At 39.1% G+C, this 12105-nt stretch overlaps 1 protein-coding gene across 2 annotated transcripts in view; it reads right to left on the bottom strand.

The window, feature by feature from the left end:
- Positions 1–12105, bottom strand: part of NUP205 (nucleoporin 205) — a 67610-nt gene that overhangs the window by 3337 nt on the left and 52168 nt on the right. For both annotated transcript variants that reach the window (XM_063322697.1, XM_063322696.1), the window contains exons 29-40: positions 10046–10316; positions 9523–9621; positions 8118–8266; positions 7203–7394; positions 6872–6993; positions 5612–5750; positions 5270–5396; positions 4123–4199; positions 2454–2582; positions 1809–1935; positions 894–1060; positions 384–507 (exon numbers count right to left, since the gene is read on the bottom strand). In XM_063322697.1, the coding sequence (XP_063178767.1) occupies positions 384–507; positions 894–1060; positions 1809–1935; positions 2454–2582; positions 4123–4199; positions 5270–5396; positions 5612–5750; positions 6872–6993; positions 7203–7394; positions 8118–8266; positions 9523–9621; positions 10046–10316 (1723 nt within the window). The remainder of the gene's footprint in view (positions 1–383; positions 508–893; positions 1061–1808; positions 1936–2453; positions 2583–4122; positions 4200–5269; positions 5397–5611; positions 5751–6871; positions 6994–7202; positions 7395–8117; positions 8267–9522; positions 9622–10045; positions 10317–12105) is intronic.

Below are 12105 nucleotides of genomic sequence, written 5' to 3'. Positions count from 1 at the left end.
CAAGATTGACTATAAGACTGGGAACTCCAGTTGCTCTGATAGGCACCTCAAAATTATTTTTCAAAATATTTCTTCCACCACACTGGTACATATGTGAATGTTTAGTGGGTCTGGATACTGCGTTGAAGAGCTGGACTGTAATAACTCCTCCATTATAATGTTGCAGAAAGTCTTAGCAGGGTCTGCACGATGGGAATTACTTGAAAATATTCACACTCTGACAATATCAGAACAATACCCTCTTACTAATTTAATTTTCATATTTCCTTTTTGCAAGAAGTGTTGTTCAAACTGGTCAGAAACCTAGGTAAAAAGAACCTGTTCCTATTTCTCCACTTTCCTGGAGCATCACCTTGAGGGTAATTTCCATTTTAGAAGGATACAAGAACAGAGGGAAAGCAGCTTGGCTCGGTTGTTTATTAGCTTCACCAGGCGTCGCCTTGCCAAAAGGTATTTTTGGGAAGTGGAGATTTTGTCAACCCCAGCTGGCATAACGGACTGACACAGCTGTGATAAAAGGAGGAAAACCAAGAAGATTATAGCAAATCACAGAGCATCAAAAGAAATTAGTTATCAATATTTAGAACTTCCTTGTCAAATACTATCTCTTTGAAACTGTGCTTTCTATTTTGAATTTGCATAACCTTGCTGACCAAAAAAAAAAATGGAGAAATTAAATGTATCCCCAGAAAATTCTAACTTTTACGAAGTTAAGCCAAATATTTTCCCAAAATTTTAGCCACTCATTCTATGGACCCCTTCCATCAACAGTAGAAAGGAACAGGGACAAGAACTGTAACTATTTACTTCTCTAAGATACTATGGAGTCTCTGTTAATAGCTATGCCTAAGTTACAAACAATACAGAGACTACAGAGTCAGAAGAACTATCACCTCTTTTATTTCATCTGGTGGGAGTTGCTCCACATTTTGCAGTTTGTTAACGCTCTGACGATGGCTATCATAGTAACTGAAGAAATCACTAGTGCTCTGTTTCAGCAGGTAGACGATAATGCCCAAGCCAGGCAAGTGCCAGTATGGGACCACCGGTGCTTGTGTATCTAGAAAAGATGATGAACAAGTTATAATAAATTAAAAAAAAAATCAAAAAAAAAAATCAAGAAATCAGTAAGATATGGTCTCTGTCAATAAAGTAGTGAAAGACATGAAAGCACTGGCAACTTTATATTTTATACTTCTGTGTCAGAGGTAATAGAAATGAAAGTCTAGGCAAAAAGTTCTGTGGCTGCAGTACTAGAAAGCAGTCAGCATAGTACAGTACTGAGTGTAACATGTGAAATGTAACTAGACCAGAAGACTTATTTAAATATCTTAACCACTCAGCCGCATAATAGCACACTGTAAACTCTTGCCATGTGGCCTAATGAAGAGGTCCAGTCAGCATCAAAACACATCTTACATGTCATAAATGACATCCTAGTTTCACAGAATGTAAGCCAGCACAGATGCTGAAAAAAAAAATAAAGCCTCACCTTTCCCCTGCCTTGTGCTATTTATTTACATACACATTGTTTTACTGATATATGTGTTTCTGAGGCTGCCACAGGAAGTGAATTCAAAAGGATTTTTTGGTCATGTTTGTTTTAACTTGGATTAGTTTCCTGATTTGGTTTAGTGCAAGGCTGTGCAAGCACGTGTTCCAGAATTAGAAAATGGGCAGCTACAATACTGGCATAAAGTGACTTAAAGTGTATGTGAATAAAAGTGTATCAGTCTGGTTCATTATTTTCTACTATCCCAAATGTCACACCATTCAGTCTCATAAAACAGCAAGCCAAAAAATCTCACCCTGACGAGTCCCATCTCGGTTGGTTGATTCTGACAGGCTAGGAGTAAACAGACAAACAGCGTGCTGAAAACTGGGGGCGCTTTGCAACATAAGTGACTCACAGTATTCCATCACGTTTGCACAGATCTGCCAAAAAAAAAAAAAAAAAAAAGACAGCTTGTCAGTTACAATATCTACAGGCTTTGGAGCATTAAATTTTGAATGGATAAATGTCAATAAACAACATGTTTTGATTTCTCTCTCTTCTCACCAGAACGTGATGGTTCTCTTATTCTGATCAGTTACAGTCTCTCTTCTATTTCAAGTCTAGGACTTGCACCCTTGCCCCTTTCCCAAACCTGCTAGTTAAAATTTCTGCTCAATTTTAAGTCCCCTTTGGCTCTAATTTAAGTGTTAACCATTGCCCTCTATTCCCAGCCTTCACTTTGAAAATTTCTGATCAATTTAAGGCTTCAAAGCTCACAGAGTCTGTACCCAACACAGTAATGGTGGCTAATGCAAGTTTAAGTAACAGCATAGCTGTTAAAAAACAGCATAGAGCGTTGCCACTAACATATGAAAATATGACAACTAAACAGATCTGCACAGCAGGTAAGATGTCACAATTTGAGAGTGAAGGTTCTAGCAGCTTCCTGTGTCCTTACCTGTTGCATGGCCAACTCAATTTCATCCCTCTTGTTCACTCTGTCTCCCTCTGCGTTATCATCTTGCAGTTTAAACTGACGTAGTCTGTCTGAGCCACCAAACCGACTTAGAAGTCCTAAGCACTGGCGCTGCCAGAAGAAATTAACATTTTAATTAATATCGCAACAAATTGAGTGCATAATTCTTTTCACTTAAGTGATACATATCCCTTAAAACACAACAGCAAGAGAGCAATGCAGATAAAACTTTTAGCACTTCGTAAACAAAATTTAAGTTTTTTAAAACACGATGTTTAAACTCACTCTTAATTAAGAAAAACAATGGTACCCTAAAACAGTTCCTTCAGAAATGAAGGCCATTCGAAAGTGCACAACTTTGTGCACTTTCAGACTCTCTTCCAGACTATTTATTATACTGGCGGGCATCAATGACAGCTGAGGTTTCCCCACTCCCACTTAAAACACCTTTACCTATATAGACAAACTAACAAAATCTGGATATGAAGATATTAAGCTCCACAGAAGTAGGGTGCAAAAACCAATTCAATAGTTTCATAAAAAGAAGTAACAATCAATACATTTGGTTTTACTTTACATGTGGCTGTTAAGATCACCAAAGTGCCTCAGACTGTAAGTCAGTTTTGTGTGGAACAGCAAAAACAGGTATCAAAGATTTTTTTGGTAATTACTTTTGGGGAAGAGTAAACACTTAAATCCTTTTATCCTTGATGAAAATAAGAGGACAAACTAGAGAGAAAAGTTACAATAACAGATGACTGATTCACACAGTTTTATTCAGAACAGCTCATTTTTCAAATTAGCAAATTAAAACTCCTTATAACAAAAAAATAAAATCTTCGTGCTTTCCCATGGGAATTTCTTGATGACACGATGCAGCAGACTCCCAAGTACCCCAGCATTACAGCAATCATTTATAGCTTGCTACTTTGCTTCAGGCTGGTCAGCCTAATAGTTACTATCAAAGTGTCTGGTGAACACATCCTTCTCTTTCAATCAGAAGCATTTGATAGAGCAGCCGTTCCTACAGATAGTTTTCAATAAAATGTTTCTTTGTGAAAGTCTTTGCTCGCATGAACCATAAAGCTTTGAAAACATTGCTGGATGCTGAATGCTGAGCTGTAAAAAGGGCTGCAATGATAGCTTCTGAGCAAGGCTTACTCTACCTTGACTTTCATTCTGGTTTCTACGTCAGGGTTATTTTTAAAAGGGGAGGAAAGAAATAAAACACTAGTATGTTGATACTCCAAATTGTTGAGCTGGAGACATGCTTGTGGCAAAAGTGGTAACAGAGTATTTCTGCATTACTTCATATGCTTTGGCGTTGACCTCAAATTCTTCTTCTCCTCCACAGAAGGTAAACCCTAAACCAGGGAGGGAAACGAAGTCCCCGATACAACTCTTACGTTGCCCAGTGTTATCTTTTCTACTTGGCCAGGGAGGAGGAAAAAAAAAAAAAAAAACATGCCAAAAAAAACAAAGCACCAAAAAACCACACACCACACAAACCACAACCCCCAAAAAGAAACACCTCAAACCACCACACATTCTCTTTAAGGGTGGAAAACATCCCTTTCATAACTGCTGCTAGTCAGAGTAAAAAAAAAAAAAAAAAAAAACAGGAAGAAACTTGAATATACAACTTTATTACCTGAAATCGGCCTATATGTCCTTGTAGCTCCATCTGCGTCCCTTCATTAACGTCCAAGTCCAGCTCACTTAGCACTCCTGATAAAAGATACAACCATTAAATTAATTGTTTGGGGTTGTTGGTTTTTTTTCAAAAGAAAACAGATGCATGCAGTATATACGTTTAAATACCAGCACTGATCAGAAAAATTTCAGCCAAACATACGACTTACATTTCACACATTGTTTGAGGAAAACATTCAGATATTAATGCAGCTACTAGGAGATGCATAAGAGCACACAGCTTACTGTTCTACTAAGTCATTAAAAGGCAGGGGGAGGAAGGGAGGTTAGCAAGAAAATTGCAGCTGTTGTGCAAAGCTCAGTATACTGTAAGCAAAGACACATTTGGGCTCAACCTACAGCTCTGCGCTCCTTTCTGTTGTAGTCAGATATCTCCTTTGAACACAGAAAGCCATTAAATCAAAACAGAAGTTATTTTCAAAGGGTAAGCAAGTCTTCTGGCATGCAGAAGAAATCCCTGTTTCCATCACAGTAATTATTAGTCCTCTGTGAAGATAAGTCACCTAAGAGAATTGTCAGTGTGCCAATTCACAGCATTTCTCTCTTTAAGCTTTCTTTTTAAAACAAAAAAAAAAACCGGAGAAGACATTAACAAAGATACAAGTATACAAGCAATTTTCTGTCTTTGTTTCCTCAGTCATAGAATATGTTGAATGAAAATTCTTTTTGAGGATACCATGTGCATTTTGAATAGTACTATTTGCAAGTCATCTCAAAGACAAAAAGCACTTACTGTCAGGCAGCATAATCAAAATGGGAAGTCAAATGTATATTGATAACGGCACTGTGTCCACTGCAAGTCCACCACACTTACATCAAGAACAATTATTTATCATTTATTTACTTTTCCCAGAGCTCTACATGTCAAGAAAGTTCTGTATCACAGAATGGTAGGGGTTGTATGGGACCTCTGGAGATCATCTAGTCCAACCCCCCTGCCAGAGCAGGGTCACCTAGAGCAGGTGTTGGTCACCTACTACTGTTGTAGTTGACATTCCCTTATACATCTTATTATTTCTATAAAGAAATCAAAGCCTGAGATTCATGTAGACGGGGCTAAGACACTTCAAAAGTGTAGTTCCTACCAGGCAAAGCTGCCTTGCTGATTATTCCTGTCAGGGAGGCCAGCTCCTGGAGAGATCCAACACTAACGTCTTGACACCTCAGGATTGCCTGGATAGTATCTGAATGGGAAATCAGAAACTGCAAAACCTGTACCACAAGAAGAAAAGGGAAAATATGAACCACTCAAAATTTAGCAGTGAGCAGAGAGGAAGCAACGGCTTTTACTTTTGGAGAATTTTAAAGTGATCTCCTGTACCAGTGAGGATGGGATTTTTAGAAAAAGCTTACTTTCAGAGCAAAAGGACACATAATTTCTTTGAATGAGCAGTAACAGTGATATTCCAGCATCTTTTGGAACTTGCCTGTCCTGCTGCTTGCAGGTGTTGTGCCATGCTGGATGTGAGGATCACTTGGCACAGTTGAAGAGCTGGAAGAAGAATCTGACGATAACGTTCCACTGGAGCAGGAATGAAGACTGGGGGATCTCTCATTCCATACATTCTTAGAGGTTTAAAAACAAGAAAGAAAAAAAGAAGAAAAAAATAAACAGTGCAAGAAAAGTGAAGCCCACCAGCAAGGCAGAGGCTCAGCCTACAATCATCCTCAAGAACCCGCAAACATTCACATTTCAATAATAGGTCTGTACTTGAACTGAGTTTATATTGGAAAAGCAACAAATTTAAGATGAAAAGCTGCTGCAATTTACCTAGAAAGCTGCTGCCAGACATTTTCTCTAAGCAGAGAAAATTACTTCTTTTTACTATACTACATTACATCAGATTACTTTGATGTAGAAATATGACATGTTTTCTTTACTTATATATAAAACTAAATATTCTCAAATATTTTAGGAAGAGGTGTGCTTAATTCTAAAGCAACTGATAAATAGAGTCCTCTAACAAATGCCCTGTATGTTTCATACGATCTTATATAACTCATTGGCACTTTTTAACAGAGTACTTGTCTAAGTCTTACATTTTTTCTGAAGTGTTTGAACCCCCAGTGTGTCACTAAGAAATTTAAATTTAAAGAAAGGACTGAGGTTTGAAATTGACGAACGTGATTTCCCGTAAATATTCAGTTTCATTCTCTGAGATCTCTCAGTCATCTCACAATGACTAAGATCATGGCAACACATCAAGAAACTTGTCAAGCAATATATAACTGTGAAATTTTTTTTTTTATTTTTTAAACACATCATAAAATATTTCCGAAATAACATTTACTTCATTACTCATTAGCGCTTTATGGGGGAGGACAAATTCTGCACTTGTTCACCAACTGCAAAGCCCCCAGAATAAGTTTACAGTGTAGGCTGTTTTTCAAACGTTACTGTCTAAATGATATTATAACAATAATTAGACAATTCCTATCTAAGGTCTCAAACAAATAAGATCTTACATAGTCTAAGTAAACGGACATTGAAGTACAACTTCCCACCCACTTATTTGGAATTTTTATCTCAATAAAAGGTAGCTTTAAACTGAACTGATAGGTTAAAGAAACACACACACAAAATATAGCCACAAACACTTACTCAAAAGACTTGTGGCTATAAAAGGAATCGTATGCTTCCAAGACTACATTACAATTTCAAAATCAGCCAGGGAACCAACACTTACCCCTGATGGGCTGTTTCGGGTCGCATATCGTACACTTGACACTGTGCCAGCCTCACAATCACTCCAGACCGCAACAGCTCCAATGCCCCTTGCTGACTTTTAGCTACTCTAGTGAGGAACGCCTAGAGAAGAGCAGAGAAGGGTAAGTACCGGAGATGCACAATGAGACTTATTATGACTATTTTCTCTCCTGATTTTGACATCATTTCAAATATTATTATTTTAGTAAAATATCTCTTGAGTACAATCCATGTGAAGTATAGACAAACAACTTTTATTCAAAAAAAAAAAAAAGCACCACATCACAAAATTGTTTCTGAAATACTATTACCATTTTGGACTCATAGGTGTACAGCGCTTTAAGTAAAGGGGGCTGAGGTGTGAGCAAGCTCTGAAGAGTCAGATCATCGTCTGCTAGGCTATCCACAAGCACCTTCAGGTAGCCACTATTGGAGAGATACAACAGCCACTGCTGCTGCTTGTCTACTGAAACAATGCGATCAAGCAAAGCCAATGCCAGCATCTGCAAAAGGGGAAGAAAAAACATCAAAAAAAGAAGAATCAAAACAGAATTAAATCTATGAGATCAATAAGATTTCTAACAAATACCTAGCAATATGAAATGCTAAGCAGTTCCTTCTAACAGCTTCGTAAAAGCAGAATGCATTTCTCACTACAATTGCAATCCTTTATGTGGAAAATATTTTTGGATTTCTTCATGTTTTAGTATAGTATGAGCCAATTACCTTTTCTCTAACATTCTTTAACAAAATATTGCTGAACAATAACTATGTAAAAATATTTTAATGAAGTATTGCTACAAGCACTATTGCTATTTAAAACTAGTTTGCATTCTGACTAGATTCCTGTCCACTGACGTTAATATCAGCAAATATTTCTTCCTGAGGTCAACAAACCTTCCCAAAGTGGGAAAATAAACTGGTATGTCCATGACTTTAAAATAATAACAAATAAATGCCACAGCAGTTCATACGTGCAATCTTTTACAGCGCTGCTTGCTATCATTATTTTTAAAGAATAGGACACGTAGCTTTTTTGAGAAAAAAATTAATATGCACGTATGCCCCTACTTTCAACAGCTTGAAGGATGAGTGGGAGGACAGAAACGTGAAAGAGATTAAGGATCTACAAAAAATGTTCTAGTTCTACCTCATGAAATTTTACAGTAGTAAAATGTTCTTTAAAACAAATTGAACAGCAATTGCAAAGGAATAGATTTATTTACCCGGCCTATCTCATGACCATCACAAGCATCACGACAGACCACCTCCATGAGAGCCGCCCCGTAACTCTCAATAATTGCCATGTTTTCCCGTTGCAATTTACTAAACACATCTTCAGGAGCCGTCAGACGTTCCCACATTGTTTTTTTGGCTGTAAAAAGCAAGTAAAACAAAAAAATGAAAAATGCAAAAATGGGCAGCTTAGCATTAACTTAGCTACAGTACAGGTGAGGCTACATCCCTCAGGGGTTCTCTATCTTGCAACAGAAATGCCCCAAATAATGGATGGCTGTTTTGACTGAAGTGCAAATGTTTTCCTACAAATCCCTTCTTTCCTGAACACACAGCCCACCCAGCACAAAAAAATGTTATGCCTGTATACATACATCACCCCTTCAAATATATATTCTACATTATGCGTATTGCATCTTAGAATAATTTTAAACAGATTAGGCCTAAGAACTTTCACTGGGAACAAAACACTCAGCTTTGAAGGGACATAAAGAAGGTAACTTAAGTGGGAAAGGGCGGAATCCAAAGCCAGCAACAAACTATGAAGGGGTCATAACAAATTCAAAGGTATTTTTACTACTGTAGCTCAAAAAGCTGATCAAGCAAAATCAAGTAAGAGTCTGCATGCACATGTACTGGCCCCAAGTTTGTTTTTCAATCCTTGTCCAAGCTCTAAGATTCAATAATTATTAGAAACACTGAAAAATCAAGTACCTAATCCATTAACAGAGCTAACGTGATATTCACCATAAGCTCTCTTGATTAAACAGCAACTCTGGATGGCTTATTTTTTGGGGGGTGGGGGAGTGATGCTTTTTTGTTTGTTTGTTTTCCCCCTAGGTGTCTTCAGCTAAAGGAACAGAAAGAATATTAAATAATCTTTGTGTTGTTTTTTGGTTTGGTTTTTTTTTTTTGTGTTTTTTTTTGGTTTGGGTTGGTTTTTTTTTTGGGGGGGGGGGTTGTTGGTTTGTTGTTTTCTTTTTTAATAGGATCACTGCAGTATGAGCACACACACAGATGTGGAGGCAATACATTTCTACACCTCTAAGTGTTCTCAAGTAGGTCCAAATAAGCTCCAGTCCTTTAACACTTCTGTAGCTATGGTGCATAGCTTTAAATGGACCCAAATGAAGTATTTTCTTTAGTGCTGGATGTCAGAAATTTAATATCCTCATCCAGAACAATCCTTTTCAATGCATATGTACTAGACAGGTCTGAATAGAAGAAGATTTGCATCATTTAGCGTAAGCAACTAATTTCAGAGGCTCCTAGAGTATGATGGTTTCTATCTATATATCTATTTCCAGAAGACAACTCAGCATGCAGAAACTGTACTGTTCAGGGTTAAAGAACAATTTATTTTTTCCTCCTTTCCATAATACAATTGGACTTTACCTGCTTCTAAAGTGTCTGGCTCATCTGGTCTCTGGGCAATCTGCAAATAATAAAGCAGTGATCCATAAAGGTGCGTTCTCACTCTCTGGAAGCCACCACCTGTTCACAAGAAACGTTCATAATTAAAACCAAATAGATCTAAATTCCATAACACCATCTTCAACTTAATTTAACTTTCCTATGACAATGCTGGCAGAAATAAATGAAACAAGTAGATGTCTTAAGTCACAGTTCCACTGTTCACATAAAGGAATATTTGTAAGCAAATTCAGCAAGTTTATGCTGCTCCAAAAAAGTTGCAATATTTACACATCTTTCTTCTGCTTGTTGTTCAGATTAAAAAAATATGCCTTTATTAATTTTTTTCTCATTAGTAACATCACTTAGATCTATATTAATCATGTAAGATCCACCTAATTGACTGTAATAAAAATCCTCACTGCAGTAACAGGAAGCAGCTCAGTCCATCTTTCTACCCTTGGCAGCTGGAATTCCCACACATGAACTGCAAAAGTCAACACACCTGTTTTCAAAATGAAATCCAGCAGCTTTTTTAAGATGATGTGGAGGGAGGAGTCACCAATGGAAGCAAAACCCATGGATATGCCCTCAGAGCCAGGTGATGAGGTAAAAGTACCATCCAGCATCAGGACATATTGGGATTGTCCCGCCATAGGGAGTGCAAGTGGCTGTTTCTGCTCAGTTTTCACGGACTGGCTCAGGTGGGCAGTCAAGGTGAACACAGCCCCTGCCACCACTGGCATCAACTCCTGAGCTGCATCATCATCTAGGATCTTAATAGAGAAGAAGAAAAAGAAAAAAAAATGAAAAAAATAGAGAAGTGTCTGATTTCAGGAGCTATTAATGCAATTAATTTAGCCTCTCACAGCTATTTCATTTATGCATGCATAAGGATTTCATTAACATGGCACTATTTAAAACAAATCAAAATCGGTAGTGTCAGAAACTTGTTCAGAAGGATGAGCTGAACACATTTTAATTCAGAAAACCATTAGCCTTCTTTTCTTTAATTTACGCAAATCACAGGCAGGATGATAATTAAATCTGGATGGGGAAAAGGGAAGGAACATGCTTACATTTGAGTTGCTCTATTAGTAAAATATCTAAAACCTAAGCTAGGGAAAGAACAACAGACACCCTCTTGGCTTTACAGCTATTTAAGAAAGCTATTTCCATTAAAAATGTGAAGATACACTTTAGAAAACTTAAAGGGGTGAGCATCAAAGAAGTGAGCGTCAAAGGAACATTTTAGACAATGTGGAGAAATACTAACAGCAGTTCCCTGTCCTTCTTGAACCGGGGAGCCCAGAACTGGACACAGTACTCCAGGTGCGGCCTCACCAGGGCAGAGTAGAGGGGGAGGATGACCTCCGTCAACCTGCTGGCCACACTCTTCTTGATGCACCCCAGGATGCCACTGGCCTTTTTTGACCACAAGGGCACATTGCTGGCTCATGGTCATCCTGTTGTCCACCAGGACTCCCAGGTCTCTTTCCACAGACCTGCTCTCCAGCAGGTCAGCCCCCAACGTGTACTGGTGCATGGGGTTATTCCTCCCCAGGTGCAGCACCCTACACTTGCCCTTATTGAATTTCATAAGGTTCCTCTTTGCCCAACTCTCTAGCCTGTCCAGGTCTCTCCGTATGGCGGCACAGCCTTCTGGTGTGTCAGCCACCCCCCCCAGCTTTGTGTCATCAGTGAACTTGCTGAGGGTGCACTCTATCCCCTCATCCAGGGGATGAATATATTGAAGAGGACCAGACCCAGTACTGACCCCTGAGGAACACCACTTGTCACTGACCTCCAGCTAGACTCTGTGCCCCTAATCACTACCCTCTGAGCTCTGTCTTTCAACCAGTTATCTATCCACCTTACTGCCCATTCATCAAGCCCACTCTTCCTAAGCTTCCCTATGAGGATGCTGTGGGAGACCGTGTCAAACGCCTTGCTGAAGTCAAGGTAGACCACATCTACCGCCCTCCCCTCATCTATCCATCCAGTCATGCCATCATAGAAGGCTATCAGATTAGTCAGACATGATTTCCCCTTGGTGAATCCATGTTGAGTACTTCTGATAGCTTTCTTTTCCTCCACATGCCTTGAGATGACGCCCAGAATGAGCTGTTCCATCATCTTTCCAGGGATGGAGGTGAGGCTGACCGGCCTGTAGTTCCCTGGCTCCTCCTTCTTCCCTTTTTTGAAGACTGGAGTAACACTGCCTTTCCTCCAGTCCTCAGGCACCTCGCCTGTTCTCCAGGACCTTTCAAAGATGATGGAGAGCGGCCCAGCAATGACTTCCACCAGCTCCCTCAGCACACTCGGGTGCATCCCATCGGGGCCCATGGACTTGTGAAAATCTAATTGATCCCTCACTTGATCCTCCTGAACCCAAGGGAAGTCGTCTTCTTTCCCCGTTACTTGCCCCAATGCCTGGGACTCCTGAGGGTTGGGCCAAGCAGTAAAGACCGAAGCAAAGAAGGCATTCAGTAACTCCGCCTTCTCAGCATCCTCCGTCACCATGGCTCCTGTCTCATTCAACAGTGGGCCCACAACTTCTCTGGT

The sequence above is a fragment of the Chroicocephalus ridibundus genome, chromosome 1 (assembly GCF_963924245.1).
Source record: "Chroicocephalus ridibundus chromosome 1, bChrRid1.1, whole genome shotgun sequence".
Taxonomy (NCBI): domain Eukaryota; kingdom Metazoa; phylum Chordata; class Aves; order Charadriiformes; family Laridae; genus Chroicocephalus; species Chroicocephalus ridibundus.
Note: the sequence above shows the minus strand (reverse complement) of the source record. Positions and strands in the feature narration are given on the sequence as shown.